Source organism: Cinclus cinclus, chromosome 1, assembly GCF_963662255.1.
Source record: "Cinclus cinclus chromosome 1, bCinCin1.1, whole genome shotgun sequence".
Taxonomy (NCBI): Eukaryota; Metazoa; Chordata; class Aves; order Passeriformes; family Cinclidae; genus Cinclus; species Cinclus cinclus.
In genome coordinates this window covers 85685973-85712194 of record NC_085046.1, presented here as the reverse complement: position 1 = coordinate 85712194, position 26222 = coordinate 85685973, and the positions used below count along the sequence as shown (strand labels likewise).

The window sequence follows — 26222 nt, the reverse complement described above, 5'->3', positions numbered from 1 at the left end:
AATTCTTTCCAGTTCTTAGGTTATACATTTCCCACTGCTGCCAATAACTGTCAAGCTCTGGCTGCACAATCCTCCCAAGAATCTTTACACCAGATAATTTCTGGTCATATGGTTTTTGCTATCACTTCTACTTTGAAGTTCACATAACATGAGGATTATAATTTAAAACCTCTTCACACTTGGAGAAACAGATGCCTTGAAATATCCAGATTTTTGGGGAAAAATAGGTTAGAAGAACTGGAAACCTACGGGACATGGGCAAGGAAAAAAAGTAAAATAAATTAACCTCCAACAGCTGAGTCACTTGATGTTTCCACATCTTAAGGCAAAGGGTCCCTCCAATGCTACCAACCACACGGTGGGACCCACAGTTTTGGTTTCAGACCTCTGCAGGTGTTCTGGGTGCATTACGAAGAGTATTGGCAGCAGGTCGAGGGAGCTGATCCTGCCCTTCTGCTCAGGCCTGGTGAGGGCACATCTGGAGTGCTGTGTCCAGTTCTGGGCTACTGAAGACAAGAGAGACACGGAGCCCCTGGAGCAAGTAAGAACAGAGGGCTACAAAGTTCCTTAAGGGACCAGAGCATCACTCTTATGGGGAAAGGCTGAGGATCCTGGGCCTGTTCAGCCTCCAGAGGAGACAAGCAAGAGAGGATCTCATCAGTGTCTGGAAGTATCTGAAGGAAAGGTGTCAAGAGGGTGGATCCAGGCTCTGCTCAGTGGTGCCAAGCAAGAGGCAATGGGCAGAACCTGTTGCACAGGAAGCTCCACCTGGAAATAAGAAAGAACTTCTTTACTGTAGAGGTTACCAAGTGCTGGAACAGACTGCCCAGAGAGAGTGTGGAGTCTCCTTCCTTGAAGATATTGAAGAACCATCTGGATACAATCCTGGGCCATGTACTCTGGGATGGCCCAGCTTGAGCACAGAGTTTGGACCCGAAGTCCCACTCTGGTCCCTTCCAACCTGACCCATTTGGTGATTTTGTGACCAACTTCATTAGAAGTTCCATAGTTGCAGAGCAGAAACAAACAGCACCTGAATAATAATGTTCTTTCTCACAAAGGCCCCTGATACCTGACCTTAATCTGACTTACAGTTCCAAATGAGGCATCTACTTTTTTTTAAATTAAAAAAAAATTGACTCAGTTTGTTAAAAATAGTTTCAAGAACTTTTCATAAACATTTCCCTTTTACTAGAATTCATCCTCTACTACCTTAAGGGGAAAACCCTAATAGTTCTCCAGTGTAATTAATGATACTAAAAAGTTAACAAAGTGAAGAAAATAATATCCAAAGTAGTGCAAAACATTTCAAAGCAATGCCCTACTCACCTGATTGGTCATTTACACTTTATTAGAATGTGACCATTTTAACCAGACTTAGCGAGAACTATTTTAAAGCTGCCCTACCTAGCAGTAGAAAATGAATATGTGTATCTAAGTACATAAAAATAAAGTCTACTTTTCAGATCAACATACTACTTTATGTCTCCTGCTTTTGGAGGTTTTCCATTAACATCATATTTGGCAAGGGCTTCCTCCTAACTTGACTTATATTCTTAAATATAAAACACTGTTCTCAGGCCACTTATTTCTCCCAATTAATTCCACTTTGGAAATGGGCTTTATATTTATTGCTGGGCCATCAATGATTTTGCTAGTGAGCACTATTACTGAGCAGTAAACGTGAAATAAACTACTGTTTTGCTTATTACTGTGGTCTTAACCCTGGCAGTATTCACTAATTTTCATGGCTTCATTACCAGAGAACCTGGGCTAGTCACAGATTTGCAGCGGTTTAAGCTGTTAGCTCACAACTGGAGGTTAAATTGGAGACATTTATTTTTATCAGAAGCAGATTACCACCTTAGTTTAGTCAGGGGTAAACCAAACAAACCCACACCACACACCAAGCACACAGACAAATGCATTCCCATGGGATAAAAGCGAGTGTGAGCTTGCTTACACAAACTTCTGCATTTACCCGCCGGGTAGGAGCACACACAGGAAGAGTTGCCATGGAATAGGAAGTGCAGCTAATTCACAGCTTTTATTAATTACCCAGCACAAACTCCCACAGCTGCCTACACGCTCTGGGCAATACTAACTACACTGGTTTGCCCTGGCAGATGGTGAGTGCCCACAGTGCTGGTGTTGTTCCAGGTTTGGATTCCCAAATCAGTGGTTCCACTCACAACACGAGTTGAGTTCAGAGCAGTCCTGCAGCACTTTCTGGCAGCTCTACCTGAAGCCCTGCAGATGATCTGTTTATGGAGAGAGGAAGGGATTTCCTTCTCACAAATTGAAGGGAAACACATTTCCAAGCCTCGAGAGCCACTCACTTAACTTATAGCCTTGTCATCGAGGAGGAGGGCAGAGTGCAAACACAGCTATTAAGCAGCTTCAATGTTAATAAAATTAAATGGTTTTAAATAGAACATCTGGCATCAGCTGTTTCCATAAGCTGTTTTTATTTAAGTTTCCACCATGAAATACTGGACTTCTCAGCTATTTTCACACGTAAACCGAAATGCCAAAATAGGCTATCTTTAAAAAAGTGCCCTAGCAAAAACTGTAAGAATTATTCACACACTTTTTGGTTTGCCACTTTATTCGGTATGCAATGGGATGGGAGAGAGCTAAGCACAACAGTATTTTTGCAACACATTTTGCAGTGGAAATTATTTTTAAATAAGAGTCCTCTTATTGCATTCATTTGCCAGCAGTAATCACTAAATTCAAAAACGGCAAATCTTCAAATTGTTCCACAGGTTCCTTGGTAGAGATGTAGATTTTTCCCTTTATAAATGAGTACACTCTGGGGCAAAGTAGGAGAAAGAGAGACAGAGCTGCTGAAGTATTGACAAAGAAAAGCTGTAAAATCATCATCAAGCTCTTAAAAAAAATCCAACATTTAAACCCCCTCACCAAAAAAAAAAACCCATAGGGCAAAACCAGACTATAGAACACTTCAGAACTTGGTATTTGCAGCACCATCTCATGCCCCAAAAGCCACCACGAGCTTTTGACATTACTCTCAGGCACATGGATTTAGATTTTGTGCCCCTTCATATTTCATAAGTGTCAACTCCAAGAGCTGCCCATGACCTGCCCCAGTCAAGTCTACCAATCCCAGGCTCCTGTCCACCCCAAACCAAAATCACACAGAGGGTAAAGAGCTCATGAAGCCTCCTGGTCCAAGCCAGGGGAGTCACTACTATGGATCCTGGATCTTTAGCAGCTAGAAGGAGTGCAGTACAGTTTCCAGGACCAGGGCACTTGGAGAAGAGCAAAACCAACTCTGCTTCGCTTCAAAGGACATGTTAAGCACATCAGTGAAATCCAGTATTGCACTTTTTTTTTTTTCTTTGTAGGCTACTTGCCTGAAGGTTCTACATCTAGACTGGAATGAATCTGTAAGGTGCACAGACTGCACCCCCATCTGAAATCCCTAGACTTCTACTACACACAGTAAATTATGATCCCTGTATTTTCTGTGCTTACTGTCACATTCCAGACCCCTCCAAGACAGCACACACCGAGACAGGGCACCACAGGAGCTTTTCAAAAGCACACAGACCTCGAATTTTGTGTCTTTTGGTATAAGTAAAATGTCTCTCAGTTTCTGACCTCAATATATGCAGAGGAGATTTACTTCTATGCCATCATGTCAGCTTTAAAGCTGAAACTAAGAAAACAAGGCTTGGCCTGCAGTAAAATTTATTCAAGATTGTTATTATGTTGAAGATGCTTGTTTTCTAAATACATTTTATATTCACATAACAGCATTTGTTTTTTTAACTACAAAAGTAGTAGAATTTTACTATTAGTAGGAACCTTAATTTGTCAATCATTTCTTCAGAAGGTACTGTGTCAAGGAAATCCACTGACAAGAAATCCTCATCTCATAACTGGTGAATACTTTTCATGGTGGAACTTACAGCTGTTAATTGCCTCCATCCTGCTTCCAGAGCATGTCCCCCCAAAGTCACATGTGTTATTTGTCAGGCCTAAAAAATACATGCACATTTGTGTAATTATTTTGATTACACGCTCTGGAAGCAAGAATGCTCAGAGATGCCTTGCCAATTGTTCTGTACAGGGAAACCATATGGGACCAGTAATTTTATTTCATTTTGATCTCAATGGTTATTGCAAGATAACTGTGAAAATTAATTACTACAGTTCTACCTAAAATATTTTTACCTAATTATTTTTTATATAAATAATGAAATTGTATCAGGATTAAGCAGCTAAAAAGCTGCATAAAAATTTTGAAAATATAGGTAGTAATAGTCATTGCCCTCAATCTTTGTGAAGTAATTAAGAATAGCATCAACTCACTCATCCATAAAAACCATTGTATTTATTTAGGAACTTAAAATTTTAATCTGTATCACCCTTTATTCTGCAACAGTAAAGTTTTAGCTAAACATTCACTTAAAAATGTGGTCCAACATCTCAATCTGACACATTCTACACTGGAATACTTCTACCCTGTACAAATTCTTACACTTTCCAAAAATTACCATAACGTCTCAGCCCAGGTTTTTTAGTTTGATGCTTCTAGGAATCTGTTTATCTTGTGTTTTTGTTGAGGTTTTTTCTTGCTTTGTTGCATGTTTTTTATTGTGACAATCAATTGCATTTTTAAGATTCAGTATTTCATCAGGCCTAACAGCTAAATATCACAGAAATAAAAATACTTGGGTGGACTAATATAGTCTTCACAATATGAGTAAATAATGTCAATAAGCAGTCACAGTCTCCTGCTTGTAGCAGCATAATGACAATCTTTCCCTAGTACCTCTCTTATTTTAATTCTTTTTGGCACTGAGAAACACAGAAATGACATCAAGACAAAACACGGAGAGAAAACTGTCAGAAGTTGAAAGCATTTTCCACCCATGAATAAACACCTTTTGTTTATACTAATACAAAAATCAGCATAGAATCTGCTAGATTTCAGTTCTGCTTCAAGAAATAAGCCATACCATTTTTGTAAGACAAAGACTAAATTAACTTTCATATGCATCCCAAACTTCCTTATGTAAACAAGTGACAAAAAGTTTTCATTCTCACACTTGTGCTATTTGCGAAGTCTAAGGGGGAAAAAATACAGTACCTAAGAAGGAAAAGAATGTTAGAGATCCTTGCCAGACTCCATTGCCTCCAACAGATTCTGAATCAAGCCCAGAATGAACAGCACCATCAAGAGGGAAAAGGTCTGTCATGGGGCTCATGCAATCAAAATGGCTTGAGATAGGGTGTCTAGAAGGAATGCAAAAACATTAGCACTTAAGCCATTTATCAGAAATACTTTAAAAGAATCCCTGCTGAGCAGAAGTCTTGAAAACATGTTCCCTGAAGAAATTTCCACTGCTCATAGTATACTGCTTGAAGAAACTCATGTTCTGAATTTTAGGATTGTGTTACCTTGTGGGCTGCCACGAGGGCCCGTTAAAACATATCCAAAAAGAGAGCTTGAGCAATTATATGCTAATTTAAAACACATCAGCTTCTTGACAATTCTTGCTTTCTCTGTAAAAACTCAAGGAAGCCAAGGAAAGAAGTTTAACCTGTCACCAACACCTTAAAGCAGCCAGCCCACCTAAACAACCTCCATTGTGTACTACCCTACACAATTAAGCATCCACAAAGTAACTAGTGTTGGAAACAAAGAGAAAAAAGCCAAACAGCTAAGCAACCCAACAAGCAAGGGAGTCATGGACACAATCCAGACTTGAAAAGAAAGGTTGCTTTCCTACATGCTCCTACTGACCCTTTTGCTGGTTGCAACATATTCTGCAGTGCCAGCCTCATTACTTGGCCAGATGTTATTCCTGGCTCGTCCAAAACCAACCCCCATATAAAAACAATCTGATTCTCCTGAATCCCACAGCTATTCACAAGGGTGCAAATGGCAGCAGGTAAAGTTGTGAATACTGAAAAGCAATCCAATCCCCATCCATGTTTTAGCCCTCCAGGGTGGCGGGGCACGTGTACTAGCTCTTCTGCTTCACTAGATAGAAGCTCCATTGCGCTGAATTGGACAGCAACTACCAAAAGCCTCTTTTCACTATATTCAGTAACAGAACAGCATTCACTTGAAATGCATGAGTACATATAATTCTTATACAGGTTATTTACAGATACACATGATAAACCCCCAGCAACTGCCACTATTCTCTTCTTTCCTTCTGAAGAAAAATCCTTCATTTTTCTACTATGCCCATTGAATCCCTCCCAGAGAAAACAAATACCTACAGCCTCTCAAACCAATCAAAATTTTTAAGACTTTGCTTCTGCTTGTTTTGTTTTATTTACAATTCTCCTTTCAACAGTGTTTAAAAAGAAAATCTTCATCATTTTTCCCAGGATGAACCGGAACTTTTGGCAAAACGATGCTGAAAACAGCCAGATTACAGGATATTCTGGTCACTTTGAGCAGGAGTTCACACAGCTAAGGTTCTAAAATCATAAAAATGCCATGAATATCCAACTACTAAAGCCTATACTGAGAGTTCAGCAAGCTTCAGTGACCCTGATGAGCACAGCAGCTTTGGCATGGCAGAAAGGCAGGTCCTGAGGTAGCCTAATCTCAGAAAATTAAAAGCTTTGAAGATTAAGAGCAGGACCTTGAAATGACCCAGACAGAAAAAGAGAGAGACTAAATGGTTTCTGCAGCCAGTCCCTCACAGACAGCAGGCTGCCGTTAAACTCCCAAGGTCTGCAGCCAGAAGCTCCAGCTCAGGAGCACTCCAGCTCAGTGTTTTGGTCTCAGAACTGCAAGACCCAAAAATGGAGTTTAATTTGCTAGAAAAACAGGACAGAGGAAGACACTACTGACTGCATTTGCTTCCTTATGCCTAGAATATTCAATTTTTCTGAATAACATCACCATGAAATAACAATGTAAAGTCCTGGAGAGAAGCTTATACCACATACTTCCAAAGCTCTGGTGGTCCTGGTTCATCTTTTCTTCTCTCAGAAAACATGCACAAAAATGAAATGCAGAAATCCATCTGAAGCCTCACCAGTACAAAACTTCAAGCAGCAGTTCCATGTTTTTGTTTTGTTGGTTTTTTTTTTTCTCCAGGATAGCACCACAGAGAAAATTAGTGTTGTGTTTCAGGAACAATTCATATCATTTATTTCACATGCCCAAAAGAAGCATAAAAATAAAACAAGGTGGACAGTAGCTTGCCATTTCAAGAGAAAGTATGGCAGGAAAAGCACCAAATGGTCTCTCACTTGCCAGATTGCTTGGCAGTGCCAAATTACTACTGTGGGGTGTTAAAAGCAGTGAAGCTAAAATTACCAGAATTATCACAGACACACCAATGAAGGAGAAAAAAATGTGACAAATTCAAAATATATTGCTACCAAAAACAATCAATCAATCAAACCCCACAACTTTATATTACTTGCTTTCAACTCATTATAAAGTCAGCCGGAAATATGAACTTGCTATTCTTTGCAGTGATTTTTATCACCTATGCACAAAACTGAACATTGTATCAACTTCTACACTCAACATTCCTATTGCATAGGAAAGGAGGCTCAATTCAGCTTGTATTGGCTGCTCTGTCTATCCGCTAACTCTATTCTAACTAGTTTCTGACAGATCAGTTTTTATCTTGCCATGGTTATAAAACATGCCCCAAACTGGTATGTGTGAATAAGATATACACAAATGCACACATGTAAATATCTGAAAAATATTATTTAAAATTCTTCTCCACATAAAATAATCTTCAGAGGAACAGTTCAAATTTTTAAGGCATATTCATCAAAGGCAGGACAGCTATCAGAAGAGGTGGAGAAGGAGTACAAGCATAAGAACTGTGTCTCCTACTGTTAACAAACTCTGATCAATTCAAAACTCAGTTAAACACACCCATAAAATAATCACAAGTATCCAGTCCAATATAGTAACCAGAAAGACAAAAATAGATCTAGACTTTCTGTTCATTTTATATCTTAAGATAATCACCTGAAAGGTCAAGGAGAGGAAAATTCTCCAAAAAAGCAAATCTCCAATTTGCTTTTACACAAACACACACGGATGCTAACTTTTGTTTTCACTTTCAGTTCTCAAAGAGATGATTATGGAAAGCTGTGTCACAGCAATCCATGTGTGCCAGTTATTGTGCTAGCAGTAACTAAATAAAACAAAAAAATAGCAAGAGAGGAGAATATTCAAAAAACAACATACACCCCCATCCATTGGACTTGCTCGATCAATTCTAAGAGTAAAAAAAGAAACCAATTACAGGTCTTTCCTTCAAAAGTATAAATGGAGGACTTAACTATCAAGGCAAAATAAATTGAGTTTGTAACTTCAGGAACACCACCCCAGTATAATCTTCTATATGACTAATACCATAAAAAAGATCTCAGAGTTCTCCAAACAAACTATCTTAATTTATCAAGTTTCAAAGAACTATAAATCTTATTAGACTAAATCAAGGTATTCATATATTTCTTTACAGTATGTCATATTTTTGAGAAACTGTAAAACTGAACGTAGAGAGAGAAGTCATAAAAAGTTCTTAATCATACAAATGGACAGACATATGGGCCTACAAGGGAAAGACTTTTTTCTGTTCCTATGCTGACCTGAACATATGAAGTTTACCACATGCTTATTTATAAAAATTCAGTATGCCTCTACTTACCCAGCATCCTCCTGGAAGCCTTCTAATTCATCCCTTTGTTCTGCTAGGGTGGATTCTAGATCCAGATAGGTACCATTATGAGACAATTGCAGGGTGCAGTCATCAAGCTGTAGAACAAAATTCAGACCATTAGATTAAAGCAGTCTTTCCTTCTAACATACTTCACATTGCCTTCCCATTTTCCAGGTCCCCAGACAAGATCTTCCTAAACCAAGCAGTATGTTGGGAGCAGGTAAGAAACATTTTTTTGTGATTTATGCAATCCCAAATCCATGTTTCTCTAGACCATGCTTGCTCACAACATCAACACAACTAACAAACACAGTGAAATTTATTAGAACATACAGAAGAAGATTAGAGGGCTTTAGCACAGTGCCTTTAAAATATAGTACAGAAAGAGAAGTTAATTTCAATGTGTATCTAGGATATAAATTACTGTTCTCTGTTCTTACAGTGCAGTTGTAAGTGGAGTTCCTGAGCCTCTGGATGAAGATAGAAGGAAGAAAGCTGTTTTGTGAGCTACTGAATAGCCCCTAAGAGAACAGATACAGCCAAGGGACAGTGCAAAACATGGCAGCCAAAAGTTGGGGTCCTGCAGGGAGGGCAAGTACAGTCAACCAAGTCACAGATTTTTCTGGCATTCTGCTTTTTGGGCCAAGCACTAACCAGTCTCAGAGGGTGCAGGAACAACAACCCAGGCACTGGATGGAGGGAGGACTAGAAACCTGTGCCAGCTTCCTACAAAGGTACTGAGGTAACCAAGGACCAGACCCGAAAGCAGAAATATACCCACAACGATGCTTTAAAAGGGAGAGAGAAATTAATAAATTGGTTTTATTTATTTTCTGTCTTCCCTCATTTTCAAGTTTTCCATTCATTGTTCCAGCTGTTGTTAAAAAGAGCCAGATTTGACCAAAGTTAGTAAAGAAATTTTCTGTGTTTTTATTTGCAGGGTGCTCATCCCAGTAGAAGATGTAGGATGAATCATCACAAAACTCTGGCTAACTCATTGACCAGGAATACAAAATAATTACTGATTGAGAGGGAAAACTAAAGAAGCTGGGAGGAGAGCTGGAAAGGAACATAAACTCCTCTCTCACCATGACATAACTCAGCATCAAATATCGAGGAAGAAAGCCTTCCCAGGGCAAGAGAACAATACAACATTTACCAAGGGGCAAGTGAACGTACAGGGCTGTCCTGCCTCACCACTAGGGAGGTGAGTGAAAAATCTCAGAGAGTTCAGCCCAGAAGCATAAAAATGGACATCAGTGAGTCCAGTTGAACACGCTGCATGTGCAGCACTGCGCTGAAGTGTAACTACTTTGGTAACCTGCTTCCAAGCTCACAAATATCGTAAGCTCCAGATGTGTTGTGCTACTAGATACAAAATCCAGTCTGACAGCCAAACAGAACAGAGAACCATTAAGGTTGGAGAAGGCCTCTAAGATCTTCAAGTCTCACTGTTAACACAGCATCACCATGTTAACCACCAAAGCATGTTTCTCCATGCCACAACGTGCCATTGCTCATGTCTTTTGAGCACTGCAGGAATGGCAATTCCACCACTTCCCTGCAGAGCCTGTTCCAACACCTGGCCACTCTTTCAGTGAAGAAATTTTTTTCTAATATCCAATCTGAACCTCTGCAGGTGCAACTTGAGGCCATTTCCTCTGGTCACAGAATCACTGAACGCTTTGGATTGAAAGGACCTTAAACATCACCTACTTCCAATCCCCTATGTCATCGTTTTCCTGCTGCAATGGGATCCAGTTCCTCCTGTTCGCTGCCCATACTACATGCATATGTGCAGATGAACTTCATTTGGTGATCAATCCCACTGCCTTTTCAGGGGAAGAAGCTCCAATTCCTGCATGAGCATTCCCAGGTGCTTCTGCAGTTTCTAGCACATCAATAACCCTTGCTGCTGCATGGTTCTCCACCTCCTACCACTAACAAGACAGCAGACCAAAGGACCTCATTAAAACACTGTCTCTCAAACAGTGGCATGCTGCCTCCAGGTCTGTCTTCAGTGACTGTGATTTTATCCCCTCACCCCTCCAAATCTTGTTTAAAGCTCTCTCACCAAATGAGACCTGCTAACTCCTGTGCAAAGATCCTTTCCCCCTTTGAGACGCACGCACCCTGTCCTCCTGCCGGCAGACTCAGTGTCATGATCAAAGAACTCAAAATGAAGATGCTTCATTCCTCTGGATTTAGCAAAAACAAACTGACAGACTCTTTGCACACCTCCATCTATCAGAAGGCAACCATGGCAATGGTGGTGTAACCATACATCCCTGCTGCAAAGGCCACTTTGAGAAGAGTCAAATATTTAACACCACACTTCATGCCCATCTTCTGCCACAGGTGGCAGCCAGTCACTCTCTGAAGGGATAAGCAGGGGTCTGAAACAGCCAGTGACTCAAGGAAAGGCAATTTACCACATTTTATCACTTCCATGGATTTTTCTTTCTGCTCTTTTTAATACTTAGAAAGAAAATAAATTAAAATCTATGCTTGATTAATTACCTCTTTTTATTTCCTATCCAAGTTTTGATTCTCAATACCTGTTCAGGGAAAGTGTAATAAGCAGCCACTCGTCTTATCTGGCAGTAAATACCTAAACTTACTCATTCAGTTTCCTGCCATGGATTTTTATACAAGAAAGGAAGACAGTGTATTCTGGATCAGCTGTGTTGGAAATACTGTAGAAAAGAAGCAAATTTACAGTTAGTGATAGAGTGTGACTTCTGCAATTTGAAAGAAAAGTTCAGCCTCTAGAGAAAGGGTAGAGAGAGGAGGTTAAGTTGTATTTCAAACTTGTTCCATTTTTTGGCTTTTCTTTTTTGGAGCTTTTCCTGGTGAAAGAGTAAGCCATTAAATAAGGTGACATAAGATTTTACTCTGATTCCTACAGATTAAAGAAAGCAAAGAACCTGCAAGTGTAACCTTCTGATATTAAAAATTTGACAGTATTGCTACTCTGTCTCTTACCAGTTACAAAGGATATTATTAATCTATGCTAATTCAAAATACACTCTTCAGAAAAGGAAGACTAAATACTACTCTGGGAAACTTTCTCCAAGTAGTTCAGGATTTGTAATGAAATGTTAATTTATTCAAAGCAATGCCAAAAGGCAAACTGCTAATTAAATAAATGTTGTGCTGTCTCTATGGAGACTAGGAGATTTGCCCACAATTTCCATTTATACTGCATAATTAGAGAAAAGAAGTTGCGCTTTACTAATATCTTGTGACTTCATTGTACAAAAAGCACTATGGGAACAGGAAGTCCTTCATGGACAAAATAAATAACAATAGTACATTGTACCTATGTTCATCTCATTTTCATAGTTTCAGCTGAACATAGTATTCATTCGGGCTTTAAGGCACTGTATATCGCATGCTGTATTTGTTAATAGAAGTTATGGTAATGGGAGAAATGGCAATATTTTTTATTTCCATTACATAATGCTGAGTCTTACCAAAAAGTTGGGGTTTTTTTATTCTCTTTCATACGTACACACAAAGATGGAAGTGATCAAAACAATACTTTAAAAGTTAAGGTAAGTATTAAGGCAATTAACTCTTAAAATCTTCCCGATATAAGATCACTTTGCTACTCTGCCTCCAGCTTCACTTGTACACATATATTACAGGCAGAATACAAGAAGAGAAGCCACTTCATGAATTATTTTTAATTAGTAAATTGCCTGCATTTTTCAACACAAAGGATGGCTGATGTTCTCTCATTAGCGCTTATTAGTAACAACTCGGGATGTTGGTCCCTCCCCTCTGCTCAACGTTAATCTCAAGTTTATCTGTTATACATCACTCCTCCTGTCTCTGGAGACTGTCACAAATAACCCCATCTAGTTCATTCATTACATGCTTCTCCCACTGATCATAATTCACACTGAAATCCTTATTAAAAAACATCTTCTCTTAGGAAAATCAAAAGGCAGAATTAATACAAGTAATCTTTTAAAGAATATTCAGCTGAGCTGTTTTACATCATCATGACTGAGACTTCTATTCAGCTTTTTAAAAATTATTTAATTAACTTTTTTCTTCACAATTTTCTTCACCCATTCAGTATTCCTTACTAGTCCCAAAATTCTGATCTGCATTTTGTTGTTATTAACTGCATAATTCATTTATACCACTGCCAAAAAGGGAGATTCTCCAAGACCTTTTCAAAATCTTACAAAACCATTTGTTCTAAAAATCTCTAATCTGTCCTTTGAAATAGTTTATCGCTTTTTGCATCACATTTTACTGTATTGCCAAGAAGACCCAAAAGGTTGATAGAAGTAATTTAAACAGAGCTCATCCTGTAGGCTTTTCCATACTTTCCTATAATCACATCAAAAGAATACTACCGGTATTGTAGAATCATAAACAGAAATAAGTATCATCAAATGGGAAAAAAGTAATGGTACGCCTCTGAGTCAAAAACAGGGTTATTCCATCATCAGTCTTCTGCAGGACTTCAACATTTTTGATTTTAGTATAAGCATTAAATAGTATCATAAAGCTATTAAAAAAAAAACAACTGTGTGTTCATTTCGATCACATTCTCATCTTTGCAAATGAACAATTTCTTTGGAAAGCATCCATGGTATATTTTTGAATCTCAATGGAAATTTTCAAAATCTCCTGTCCCTACAAAGAGTGGGACTACCTAAGAGTAGTCTCATTCACAAAAGTGAAGAAACAAAAACACATGTAACAGTCAACAAAATGAGTGCTTTAGTCAGAATCACCAGCTGTGGATAGTCAGAGCTATTCACTGGGTTTACCAGAAGGAAGCAAAGAAATTAAGACTGTCTTTATGCAGATCTTCCTTATTAAAAATGTAACTGATGTGCTAATTATCATCCTCAGTTTCATACTGAAATTAGAAGATCCTGTACTCTGTCATGACAAGATCAGTATCAATAAGTAGTAGTTGCTTAGGTGCTTATTCACCGATTTATAGCTGTCTTTCTGGACAAGAGGAGAACCTGGAAAAGGCTTCTTAAGCAGCACTGACCTCACTACCTACTCACTGATTTTCCATAACTGACCAGAAACAGAAACAATGAGACAAGCTGATGCTTGTGTACAACAGCATGAAATGCAATGCAAGTAGAGATACTAAATTAAATCACTATTTCTGTAATAAAAGTTCTAGAAGAAAAGAGAGATGTTTGAACTTTTTCAGAACGTTGTTGGTGTCCACACAGTGGTAACTGATCCACAGCACCACACACTACAATACCTATGGTGTAACCAAAACTGGCTTGAATTATCACCAGGAACAAGCATAACAAGGTCAGAGCTGAAGAGTTTGATTCTTGCACTGATTTAAGGGTCACCCCCACCCCACTAGCACATGGAGAGCCGTCAGCATCAACACACACATTTCCCAAGTGAACGGGAATATGGGCTGGAGAAAGTTAAGCAACCCACTCATGCGAGTGTTCCTTATAAGTTACCAGTAAATCAAGAACATAGGGCAGAAGCTCAATTTGTCATCTTCTGTCTCAGGTAATGACATCTGGCTAGTAGTGGCTAGTCCCTCACCCTGTGGCACCATAATAGTTCACACTACAAAACTATCAAGCTTAAGAAGACTCAAAATAGATCAACAGTAGTACACACTTGTTTTTTTTCTCCTTTCAAGCACTGACCCACAGAAAGAGCAAACACCCATTTTTCTTCATAAGAAAGTCCTTATTGCTGTGCAAAAGTTCATATTTTTTTTTGCATTTCACAGCTGAAGTACATCACCAAAAGGAGCGAAGAACCACGGAGGAAAAAAAGAAGAGCAGCAAGAAAAAATGTTGATTAGTCAGTTAGCTGTTACTGTTAAATGACTGCTGCCACTTTCAGAAACTAGCTGAGGTAACAGAAATAAAGGGAAATAATTAAAAAAAATGTGCATTAAATCTTTGTTTTCATCTACTGCTTTTAGCATCTTACAATCCAAGAGAAATACCAAGAAACCAAGCCCGAGGGGTGTGAGGAGAGAAGAACAGAGCAATTCCTATGTCCACACACAGACTGAGGACTGCTGCATGCTCATCCTCATGCACCAGTCTCCTCACTCAAGAAGCCCACTGAGCACATAATTCAATGCAAAGTCAACACATATTTTACTGTGCCAGAAGAAACTCCCACAAATCTCTTTTCCTCCAGAAGGCTTTGATGCATGAGCATGCATCCAAAGTGGGCGTTCCTTGGGTTTAATGTCTCTGTTCCATGGCAGCAGTAGGTTGGCAGAGGTTGATGCAGGGAAATGGCAGATGCACCCTCCTGTCTCTTCAAAAAGGCACAGCAGACCCACAAGCCATTCTACTCCTCCCTGATTATTCAAAGACCACAGAGTTGTATTTTTCAACAAACAATCATAGGAAATGCTTTTTTCTCACCTCCAAATCCCTGCCCTGAGAATCCGTTCAGAAGAATGTATTTTGAACAAATCTCTCTAAATGGTATGACAGTAGATTGAATGATATGATTCTCCACCTGAGAATGAAGTGATTCTCCACCTGGTGCCTGAGACTCCAGCTGGAGTACTGCATCTAGTTCTGTGGTACTCAGCCTAAGAAAGATATGGACCTATCAGAGGGTTCCAGAGGATGGCCATGAAGACAATTAGAGGGCTGGAGTACCTCTCCTGTGAAGACAGGCTGAGACAGCTGGAGCTGTTCAGACTGGAGAAGGCTTCAGAGAGACCTCACTGAGGCTTCCCAGTACTTAAAAAGTTCTTACAAATAAAAGGGAGAGCAGCTTTTTTTATGAGTAGACAGTAAAAAGACATGGGGGAACAGATTTAAACATGAGGAAAGATTTTAATTAGATATCAGAAAGTAATTCTTTACTCAGCATTGTATGGAACTCCAGTAAGTTTCCCAGAGAAGCTGTAGATTTGCCATCAATCAAAATGTGCAAGGCCAGGTTGGACGGCCTTAAGCAACCTAATCTAGTGGGTGGCATTGCTGCCCATGGCAAGGGGTTGGAACTACATGATCTTTAAGATCCCTTCTAACCCAAAGAAATCTCTGATAAATGCAAACAAAATGTTACCAAGTTGGCAGCCAAGTGTGTGACAAGATATAGCCAAGTATCCTCTTTATATTACCTTCTATTTAAATACAAGTAGGCATCAACAATGCAGTTCAGACCACGATCAAGGATTTCATTCACAGGACAAAAGGGCAGTATGAGATGAGAGGAAGTTACTCTCATTTATTGATGTTAGTACAAATCACCAAAACCATTCAACTTTGCAGTCACACACTGGAACCACACACAGCCAGCTCTCACCAGATTCCCAGTAATTTGAGCTAGACCCACTGGACAGATTACTTTGTTCATTTGGTTGCTTACAAAATAACAGAGAAAGGGAATGCGAGAGGAAGGGATTAGAGCAATCCAGTATCAAAGTGCAGAAATAAAAATCCCTCTTCAATTCTAGCCTTTGGCACAGACTCCGAAAATCCTTATCTTACTCAAATGTCTTAGTTCATCTTTCATTTAAACATGATTGGGTTACAATTGTTCTTATTAGTGGTGGTGCACTCCTTATTTACCTACAGTATGTTCTGCAGAGTAGGCTTCACGAAAAGCAAAGTTTCTTTACACTCAGTTTTCCCTTTCCAAATCCAAAGCCTTGTTTGGCTTTACACATCACAAGTCTGACACATTCACACACTCAAGCTATGCCGATCTTAAACACTCTCCCTTCTGGTTCACCTGTTTCCAGCACAATGGGAATCCTGTTACCAGAGCCAACAAGTCTCAGTTTTCCCTTAGTGTTCCCATATCTTCCCTTCTTTAATAAAACCAATTACTCCTCAGGAAAATCAGAAAAAGTAGTTCTTTCTACTCACCAGCCCAAAAGTATTCCATATTTCTAAGCAGAGTACTACAAACTGATTGGCAGAAATTAATATTTAATACTGTGTCATCCAAGGCCAAGTTTCACATGAAAATGATCATGCTGTTTTCAGAATGCACCAAATTTTAACGCTTTTCAGATTTTCTAGCAGATCAGCAGACTCAGGTTTTCTGTACCTGCAACAAACAGCCAGTGGTCCTTTGGTGGCACTTTTAAATGTAACACAGTTGCTGTCACTGTTAGTTGTCACAGCCTAATAAAAAATATAGGAATGGTCCAGTTGCATCCCACAGATCACAGCAAATCCAGGACTATATTTATCTGGCTTCAGTTACAGCCAACTGCTCTGTTGTCTCTCCCTTCTCACGAGAGTAGGTGCTACCTGGTCGGTTTCACATCATCATCACTTCAGGCAATATGATGGAGAAAGAACAAAGCACCTAGGCCAGGACTGATGCCACACAACCTATCTTGGGTAAAAAGCTTGACATTCATAAGAGAAAATTAAAGCAAATAATCTGTATGTAAGCCACATGTCAGTGCCCAAAATTAACAGTGGACACCAAAAATTACTCTCATTTTTAAGTATGACAGCAGCCCCACACATCATCACTACCTTGATCTAAAAGCCCTGTGTGCCAAGTAGCTCTACTGCAATTACTCGAAACAAAGCTATACTCCTTCCCCCATACCTTTCTCATTTTAAAAGCTAATTTTGTAACTCAAAGTATTTTCTAAAAAAAAAAAAAAAAAAAAAAACAAAAAAAACCCAAAACTATCCTTTAAAATTCCAACTAAACCAGTACTTCTGTGAGTCTGAGTTCTAAAAGTAAGGTCAGGCACAGGGGCTATACCAAAGGTAATTCTTGGTGATGGCACCTGTGCCACGTTCAGTCATCCATGCTCACAAGTTAGTAGGTTGCCAAACTCTAGCAAACTCACTCCTCCATACTCATTTAGAGGTGGATGGAAATACCCTTAATAACTTCCTAGATCTTAAACTTTACATTTTAAGTAGTATTCCAGCATGTACAACAGTATTCCTGATTTGTTTTCAGCCCTTTAGGAGTGATTAGCATATCTTACAGGAGTAGTTATTAATGCTAATGGACATGTGATTTATTTTTAGCACAGTAATTGCCATTGTCAAAATATTTCATAAACTACACTCACTTTGCAGAGCTTATGTGCAGTCACATTGACCGAGCCATGCCTCCACACAAAGGATAATCCAAAGGTTTGCACAGCTGGGCATAGAGACACAGGAGCACAATCGCTTTAAAAGGAACTGCTACTCTGATATGGAAACGGTGGTATTTTGAACACAGCCTGCACTACTGGTCTGAAACAGCAGCTTTTGTCTCTGGTCTGGTAGACGCCACAAAATACTCCTGGGGTCAGGTAATACAGGGCATGAAGTGAAACATAAATGCCACATTAGATCCTCAAGAGCCACTGGAAAAATACACTGCCAATAAAAATATTCTGCTGAAATAACAAAGACATTGAAAACAAACACAGAAAGCTGTTATATTAATATTATGGGTTTGACTTAAGAATAACAAAAGGAAGTTCAGAGTTCAAAATTCTGAAACTGCTATTTCAAGGGTCTCAAATACAGACAACACCACAGCAAACACGTAATGAGTGGACGCCTACCTGTTGCTATTCTTGGGCAGCTTTGTCCCCAGTTCTCAGACCTTCTGCTTTGTGATTCCCTTTAACACAGTGCTCCCCAGGGAGCAATATAGAATTTATTACAGTTTCTGCATCCAAGTGTGACAAGGCAGCTTCCAACAGCAGCCACATAGACATTGCTAGAAAGTGTATGATTGCTCAAATTGCCAATAGCCATGGAACGAGACGGCCAAATTCATTTAATGTTACTGCAATGTTTAATATTAACTTTAAAAAAAGGCTAACTGAAAAAAAAAATGCATTTCTGCATTAAAAAACCTGAAAATAGCATATAGGATGGGGGAGTAACTCACCTAATTCTACCATTTTAAGTTACTTAAATCTGAGATGACACACAAACCAAACAGGCAAAGTCAAGTTTTGACCAAAAAAGCTCCATGTCTTTAACTCAAAAAACCACATTTTTCTCACAGTAAACATAACAAACCTATAGCATGAGAATAACCTAACCTCTGCATCCATTCAAACTCTTTGGCATCTAGATTTTTTCAAATCCCTTTCCCCATCTGTGTTCAGCTTTTCCTAATTAAGAAGACAAAGAGCTACCTCTCCTCACCTTCATGATAAAGGACATCTTCAGCTGAACAGAAAGGAGAGAGGCCATAAAAACAGGATTCTTTATTTGAATGTACATATGGCTTTTTGGCTGATACACAGGGGATGCCTACAGTTGACAAGCTCTCATTAACATTTGGCTGAAATTACTGTGAAGGTATCCAAGGAAATGGAAATAATCTCAAAGGAGATCGGTCAAGAAAAGTGAGAGGAGGAGGAAGAGGAGAGAAGAGGATTAGGTTCAATGAAGCTTATTATCTGAAGAATCTTTTGCTCAAAGCGTGTAAATCTGTGTGTAGAAGAAGCACTGAGTTAAAATCTCAGAGGTATGTTAAAATCTCTTAAAGGTATGTAGTAGCCCAGGAAGGCAAACCTGGTAATTACTTATGACAATTCCATCTGTCTTTTGTACATCTCTTATTAAACTGAAAACTGAAATATTTAATATTTGAAAAAGGATTTTTGAAGTCATGTAGAAGAATCGATGTATAAATTGCAGCCTTTTATTCTTGACACATAAGCCTGAGAAAAAAGCTTTCTATTGATATCCTCTACCTTGCACACAAGGGTGAAGCCATTGTTACTCTATCTACATTTGGGACAGTGCAGGTTGCTCACTATTCTGTCACAAAACTGAAGTACTGGACTACTTCAGAGCCACCCACACAATTCACAGATATGCAGGAATGCACACAGTAAGCAATTACCCATCTCTGGCTGTGGTGGCTTCACTGCCATAAGTAGCTGAATACCTACTAGACAGTATATCACAAAAAAATGATACCAAGCAATAACGCAATGTGCAGATGACATTTCACTCTATATGACCTACATCAGTTCTCTTTTAAAAATGGTGCAGCTGCAATGTCAGTTTTGCAATGAGATATACTTAAAATCAGTATTTGATAGAAGAGGTTCTTTGCATCCATTTCTCTATGAAAAATCAAAACTAAGGAAAAATGAGAAAGTAGGGACAAGATACCAGCCCATTTGAAAACCTGGAGCAGGAAGGTCCTGGGGGAAAGAAGGCAGCTTCAGAGAATGAGTAGGAAACAGTTCTGGAACCACAGAAGTTCTAGTAAAATTCACAAACCTTTGAGGGCCAAAAGAGATGGAGAATCAAAGACTGAGCCAGTAAAAGGTATAAGAAGCCCAGGATAAAGTGTCTTGTTATAATCAAACTTGGACTCAGAAGCTTCTGATCAGTTGTCTGAAAGCTAAAAACCCCAACAATAACAACAAAAACTAAAAACCTAGTACAAACCCGTAGGTTTAGATAGAAGAAAATACACTAAACCTAATCACACAAAGGGTTTGTGTGAAATACAAAAGAAAATAAACTAGGGCAGCACTATCAAAGAGAACATCATACATTTGTCAACAGAATAATTTTTCAGACATATCCTGAACCTTGGAGGTTTAAATGAAAGATCTGCTTTACTAACAATATTATAATGAGTGCAGTCATCAACTCTTCCTAAGACTTAGACTGCCTCTTAAAGGCTTTGTGGTTTCTAAACCAAACATCAATTGGGATGTCATTAAAAGAGCAAGATTAAAGTTTATGAGAATGAAAGTCAATATAAGAATGCTGAAAAAATGGGGAAAATACATGTACCCTGCAGACTCTCTTCTTAACTTCAATATTTTATAAAAGCACAAAGGATCTCAAGTCACATTTTCTACCCTTAAGCAGAATTCATTTGGCACTCGTGCTTCTTTTTTTTTTTCTTTTTTTTTTTCTTTTGAATCAGTCATTTCTTCCCTGTTTGATTAGTTGCCAAGAAGTTTCAACTCTCAGCTTTAAAACAGTTGTCTGGACTAGAACAGGCAAACAAAAAAAAAAAAAAACAACCTCGGAGTTCATTAGGATAACATCTGAATAATGCTAAAATAAAAAAAAAAAAAAACAACCACACTGTTCAATACAGTTACAAGTAAAATAATAAATTTGTGGGGAAAGAATAAATGCAACACTACCAGCCACATCTCAACAATACTCATTCCTTGCTTACACTCTGATTGCTGTGTTTTAAAGTTCATCAAGAAAATAAGTAGAAACAAATGGCCTTAATAATAAATTCCTGATCTGTTCTCCTTTATAGTGGAGAGACTCTAAAAGATACAATGGAGGATTAGCTGATGCCCAAAGAGGGAAAAAAGATACTGGAACAGTTTCGGGAAATAGCAAGTAAAGATCATGGTACTTAAGAACACCAACAAAAAGAAAGCTAATTATGCTTTTAGCCTGAAAGAAGTGCAAAACTGTTTAGAAGTGAACATTCAAAGCAGTACATAATGGGCAAATAAAGCTCATACTTAGAGCAAAGCTTAGAGATCAAATCTAGTTAAATACTTTTAGGAATAGGAAGATAATTTTTTTTGTACTTAAGAGCAAATAAAACATGTATGTTTCAAGACATCAGCCATATCTATTATTTAAATTTGTTCATTAAGGTGGTGCTCTGTATAGGCTATAGAGTCATAGGATGGTTTGCATTGAAAAAGACCTTAAATGTCATCTAGTTCCACCTCCCTGCCATGGGCAGGAACACCTTCCACTGCACAAGGCTGCCCAAATCCAACCTGGCCTTAAACACTTCCAGGGATAGCATATCCACAACTTCTCTGGGCAACCTGACTGCCTCACTACCTACACTGTAAAGATTTCTTCCTAATATCCAATCTAAACTTACTGTCCTTCAGTTTAAAGCCATTCTCCCATGTCCTATCACTACAGGACCTTGGAGGAAATCCCTGTCCAGGTCTCTTACACCCCATACAGGTACTGGAAGGTGCTATAAGGGCTCCCTGCAGGCCTCTCTTCCCCAGCCTGAACAACACCAAGTCTCATATCCTGTCTACAAAGGAGAGCTGTTTCAGCCATCTAAGCATCTTTGTGGCCCTCCTTTGGACTCTCCCCAACACATCCATGTCTTTCTTATGCTGGGAGGCCCAAAGCTGGAGGCAGTACTCCAGGTAGGGTCTCACAAGAGCAGGGTCCCTCTGGATGGCATCCCTTCCCTCCACATGACAGCTGGAGCTTGCTGTGGGTGCACTCAATCCCACTGTCCATGCCATCAACAAAGATGTTGAACAGTGACGGTGCTATTACTGACATTTGAGGAACACCATTCATCACCAGTCTCCACTTGGGCACTGAACCATTCACCACAACTCTTTGAGCAAGACCACCCTGACAATTTCTTATCCACTAACTGGCTTGTCCATCAAATCCATGTCTCCCTAGTTTAGAGAACAGGACTTTGTATATGACTTTGTTGAATGCTTTGCACAAGTAAGGGTAGATGAGGCCAGCTGCTCTTCCCGCACCCACCAACACAAGAATCCCATTGCAGAAGGCTACCAAATTTGTCAGGCACGATTTGCCCTTAGTGAAGGCATGTCAGATGTCATCAATGCCCTCATAATTTTCCATGTACCTCTGCATGATTTCCAGGAGGATGTGCTCCAAGGTCTTGCTGGGCACCAACATAAGACTGACCAATATGTAGTTCCCTGGGTTATGTTTCCCCCTTTGCAAACACTGAACTTTCATCAGAATGCCACAGCTTCTCAGATACAATGGATACTGGTTTAACAACATCATTGCCAGTTCCATCAGGACTCATGAATCTCATCTCATCACGTCCCAAGGATTTGTACACTTTCTGGTTCTTTAGATGGTTTCAAACCTGATCTCCTGCAATAGGCAGCTCTTTATTCTCTCAGTAGCTGCCTTTGCCTTCAGTAGCCTGGGTGTCATGGCTGGAGCACTTGCCATTTAAGACTAAGGTAAAAAAGTCTTTGAGTATCTCAGGCTTTTTCATATCTTGGTTCTCCAGGTCTCCTGTTTCCTTCCCTAGAAGGCCAACATTTCCCCCAATCTTCCTTTCATCAATGATGAGCCTGCTGAAGCTTTTGTTGCCCTTGACATTCCTGAGCAGATTTAATTATGCTGGGTTTTAGTTTTCCTAACGCAATTCCTGGCTACTTGGACAATTTCCTTCTATTCCTCCCAGTCTACTCATTCTTGTTTCCACCATCTGTATGCTTCTTTTCTGAGCTTGAATTTGTCCAGATGCTTCTTGTTCACCCATGAAGACCTCATGGTGTTTTTGCTTGATGTCCTTTTTATGGGAACACATCACTCCTGAGCTTGAAGAAGGCGAACCGTCAATGTTAATCAGCTTCTCTGGGTTTCTCTTTCCTCCAAGGCTTCATTCCATGGTAGTCTACTAAGCAGCTCCTTGAAGAGGCCAGACTCTGCTCTTCTGATGTCTAGGGCAGAGAGCTTGCTGTGCAATCCCCTGGCTGCCCCAAGGATCTTGAACTCCACCAGTTCCTGCCTACTGCAGCTGAGGCTGCCCTTGAGTTTCACATTCCCCACCTGCCCTTCCTTGGTGGTGAGAACAGTCCATCATAGCACTGCTGCTCAATGGCTCCTCCATCACTTGAAGAAAGAAGTTATCATCAACACATTCCATTAAGCTTCTGAAGTGCTTCTGCCCCACTGTGCTGTCCCTCCATCAGATAATGGGATGATAGAATCCCTCTTTGAGGACCAGGGATTGTGAACATGAGGCTTCTCCTATCTGTCTATAGACAGTCCCACCTACTTGGTCTTCCAGCCTGTAGGTCTTAGGCAGCCTGTAGCAGACCCCCACTACAAAGTCCTCCCTTCAATCCTGACCCATGGACTCTGTGTTGTGTCATTACCCACCCCTAGCCAGAACTCCATGCACTCCAGCTGGTCACTGACTAGAGGGCAACACCGCCTCCTCCATCCCCTGCCTGTCATTCATAAGGAGCCTGTATCCACCCATTCTAGTCATAGGACCCATCCTACCATGTCTTGTGTAAGTGGTTCCTGGCAGGTCTTGGCACTCCCCTGGGATTTCCCCATTCCAGGAAACCCCCCCATATGCTGTGATCTCCCACTCTGCTGTGGAATGTACCTGTAGCACCTCAGTAATCCCTCTAAACTGCCAGGCATTAGCTATTGTAGATCAATGACATCAGTTATTGCTTTCTTCTACGCGCAAAAGAGCTACCAAGTACCTGTATTTTGCTGTAAGCATAGAAGCTCCTATAAACCAAGCCACTTGGAGCCCTTGTTTTCAGGGCTTGCTGCCAACATTAAAAAAAAATAAAAATCCATATCTAAATGACCAAAATAAAGAATAAAGAGCAGTTACGACAGGTAAAAATGTGTCAAACCCACTAATACTGTACATGGCTTTCTGCAGTACTTGACTGGACTTATGGAAGTCTATCTAACTGATTTGAAGTGTATTTGCCCATAAAAAAGATACTGGAAATGGTCACAGACACCTACAGATGCACATGACACCTTTATGTACTGATGTGTTATCATCAGGCAAGCTGGAATTTTGCCAGCTACAGATCAAACAGTCTCATGTGTGTACTCAGCCCCTGCCCAGCAGTTGCAACTTGTAACATAGATCATTTTGACAATCTACCTCACAACAAATGGTTGTGTTTCCTTGCAATGCAACTGGGCATCACGCTGTCAAAATAGCCCAGGACCATCTGTTTGTAAGTGTCTGATGCAGACTTGCCACTGAACCCATGTATCATGGAAGAACCCTCCCTTAGATAGCTGAGAACAAGCAAGATGCTATTTTGAAAATTAAGCTGTCAAAATTATTTTACAGACATCCAGGGCTGTTGTACAGATCTGGTCCTTAGGGGTTTGTTCATATAAGCTGGCCTAGACCACACACAGTTATCCATTTCCAAATTAATTGATGCAATATTTTGTACCACAGATAAGCCTTCATATCAAGGTGGTTGAGTTCAGATGCTCCTTGCTGCTGCCTGTGACAAAGTAACTTGGAATACCCTATTGCATACAGAATATGCCCTGAGGCTGTATGGATTATCATGTCTAATTTCCCAGAAGGTGCAAGAACACCATATTTGCACTTTACAAAACTAAGGACTTCCTAGCTTTGTCGGGCAGGATTTCTCTTTAAGGAAAAAAAAAAAGGAAAAAGGGGAAAAAAATTTTAAAAAGAGAGAAATCATAAAAAATCCTCAATAAGAACACTGATTACACTGATTTATGATTTTGAGTTAAATAGGAATGCGTATGTGGTTTATGAAGGGAACACGGCTGCATGTAGACACCTTTAATACTAAAAGTTGAAAAGAGTTTTAATGCTCTCACATGGAAAAACATGTCCAAAACTTGAAGTTTGGAACAAAGCTAGGCAAATTTAAAACAGTGGGAAGAATCGCACTTCCCACAGAAGAGGCAACCCTAAGATGGTTAACACACAGTCACACAGCAAGCTTCTGGCACATTCAGAAAGAGGAAATGTTCTCCCAAGCCTTAGATCAAGGCATTCATCACAAGCTCATCCCCTTTTCCCAAACATGGCCTTTTGGTACTTGTTTTGAGACCCAAAAGTCTCAAAACAAAAGTATATGCTTTCTTCTGACACAATAATTAATTATATACTACCTTACACTAAAAAAAGCATCAAGTTAAGTAGTAATTAAGAATATGTTAGGTTTCCTTTCCATAAAGACAGTTCAACCTCATTACAAAATATATGGCTCAAGTAAAACTAAGGCAAACTCTCCCTTCTGATAAAAACAGCACTTATTTTGAGAAACTGAGCAAATGAAGACATACTTGTCTCTCACCTCATATATTCCCTCTATAACCACCGTACCCTTAATTGACTTTTAAAAGCCAGTAGCACAGCGATAAAACACAAAAACAAGTAAATAACACATTCAGAAAAAAAAAGCCATTACTCACTCTCTTTAGAATTGATTTTACTATGAATTACAACAAGAACTAATTTATTTTCAGAGTGAGTTTAACCACTGATATACCATAATAACATATTAGAACTTTACCTTGGAGCTGTTGCTATTCATCCTTCTAGTTTAATTCACTACAGGCAAATGTCTCACATAGCTCACACTCTCTAGTGGGAGCTAGCTACAATCAAAAACTCTGAAATACGAAACACAAAGCTCTGTTTTATTCATGGTGCTTTTGTTTGCCAATTAATTTGAAAGCAATTTTTACAGTGGGAAGAGAAGTATGGCTTGGTTCAGCTGCCCTCTTAGACTACACAGTAAAAGCACAGAGGCAATAAACCTCTATATAATTTTAAAAATTAACATATAAACAACTGCAGTTTGCAAAGCATCAAAGCTTTTGATGCCATTCTACACTCACAATGTATACACCAATGTAACTTAATCAGCTCTCCAGGGATGATGTCATCTTCTCCAAGAGCTTGTAAGAGAAATATGAAACTGGTTCTTTCAACAAGCAAGAGGGCCCAATCCTTTTGTTTGGCTTTCACAGAATCATAAAATCATTTAGGTTAGAAAAGACCTTTAAGATAAACAAG

The 26222-nt window shown here is 39.4% G+C and overlaps 1 protein-coding gene across 2 annotated transcripts in view; it reads right to left on the bottom strand.

Annotated features, from left to right (window-relative positions):
• FHOD3 (formin homology 2 domain containing 3) overlaps window positions 1-26222 on the bottom strand; it is a 366909-nt gene that overhangs the window by 319701 nt on the left and 20986 nt on the right. For both annotated transcript variants that reach the window (XM_062512765.1, XM_062512850.1), the window contains exon 2: window positions 8679-8785. In XM_062512765.1, coding sequence (XP_062368749.1) covers window positions 8679-8785 — 107 coding nt within the window. The remainder of the gene's footprint in view (window positions 1-8678; window positions 8786-26222) is intronic.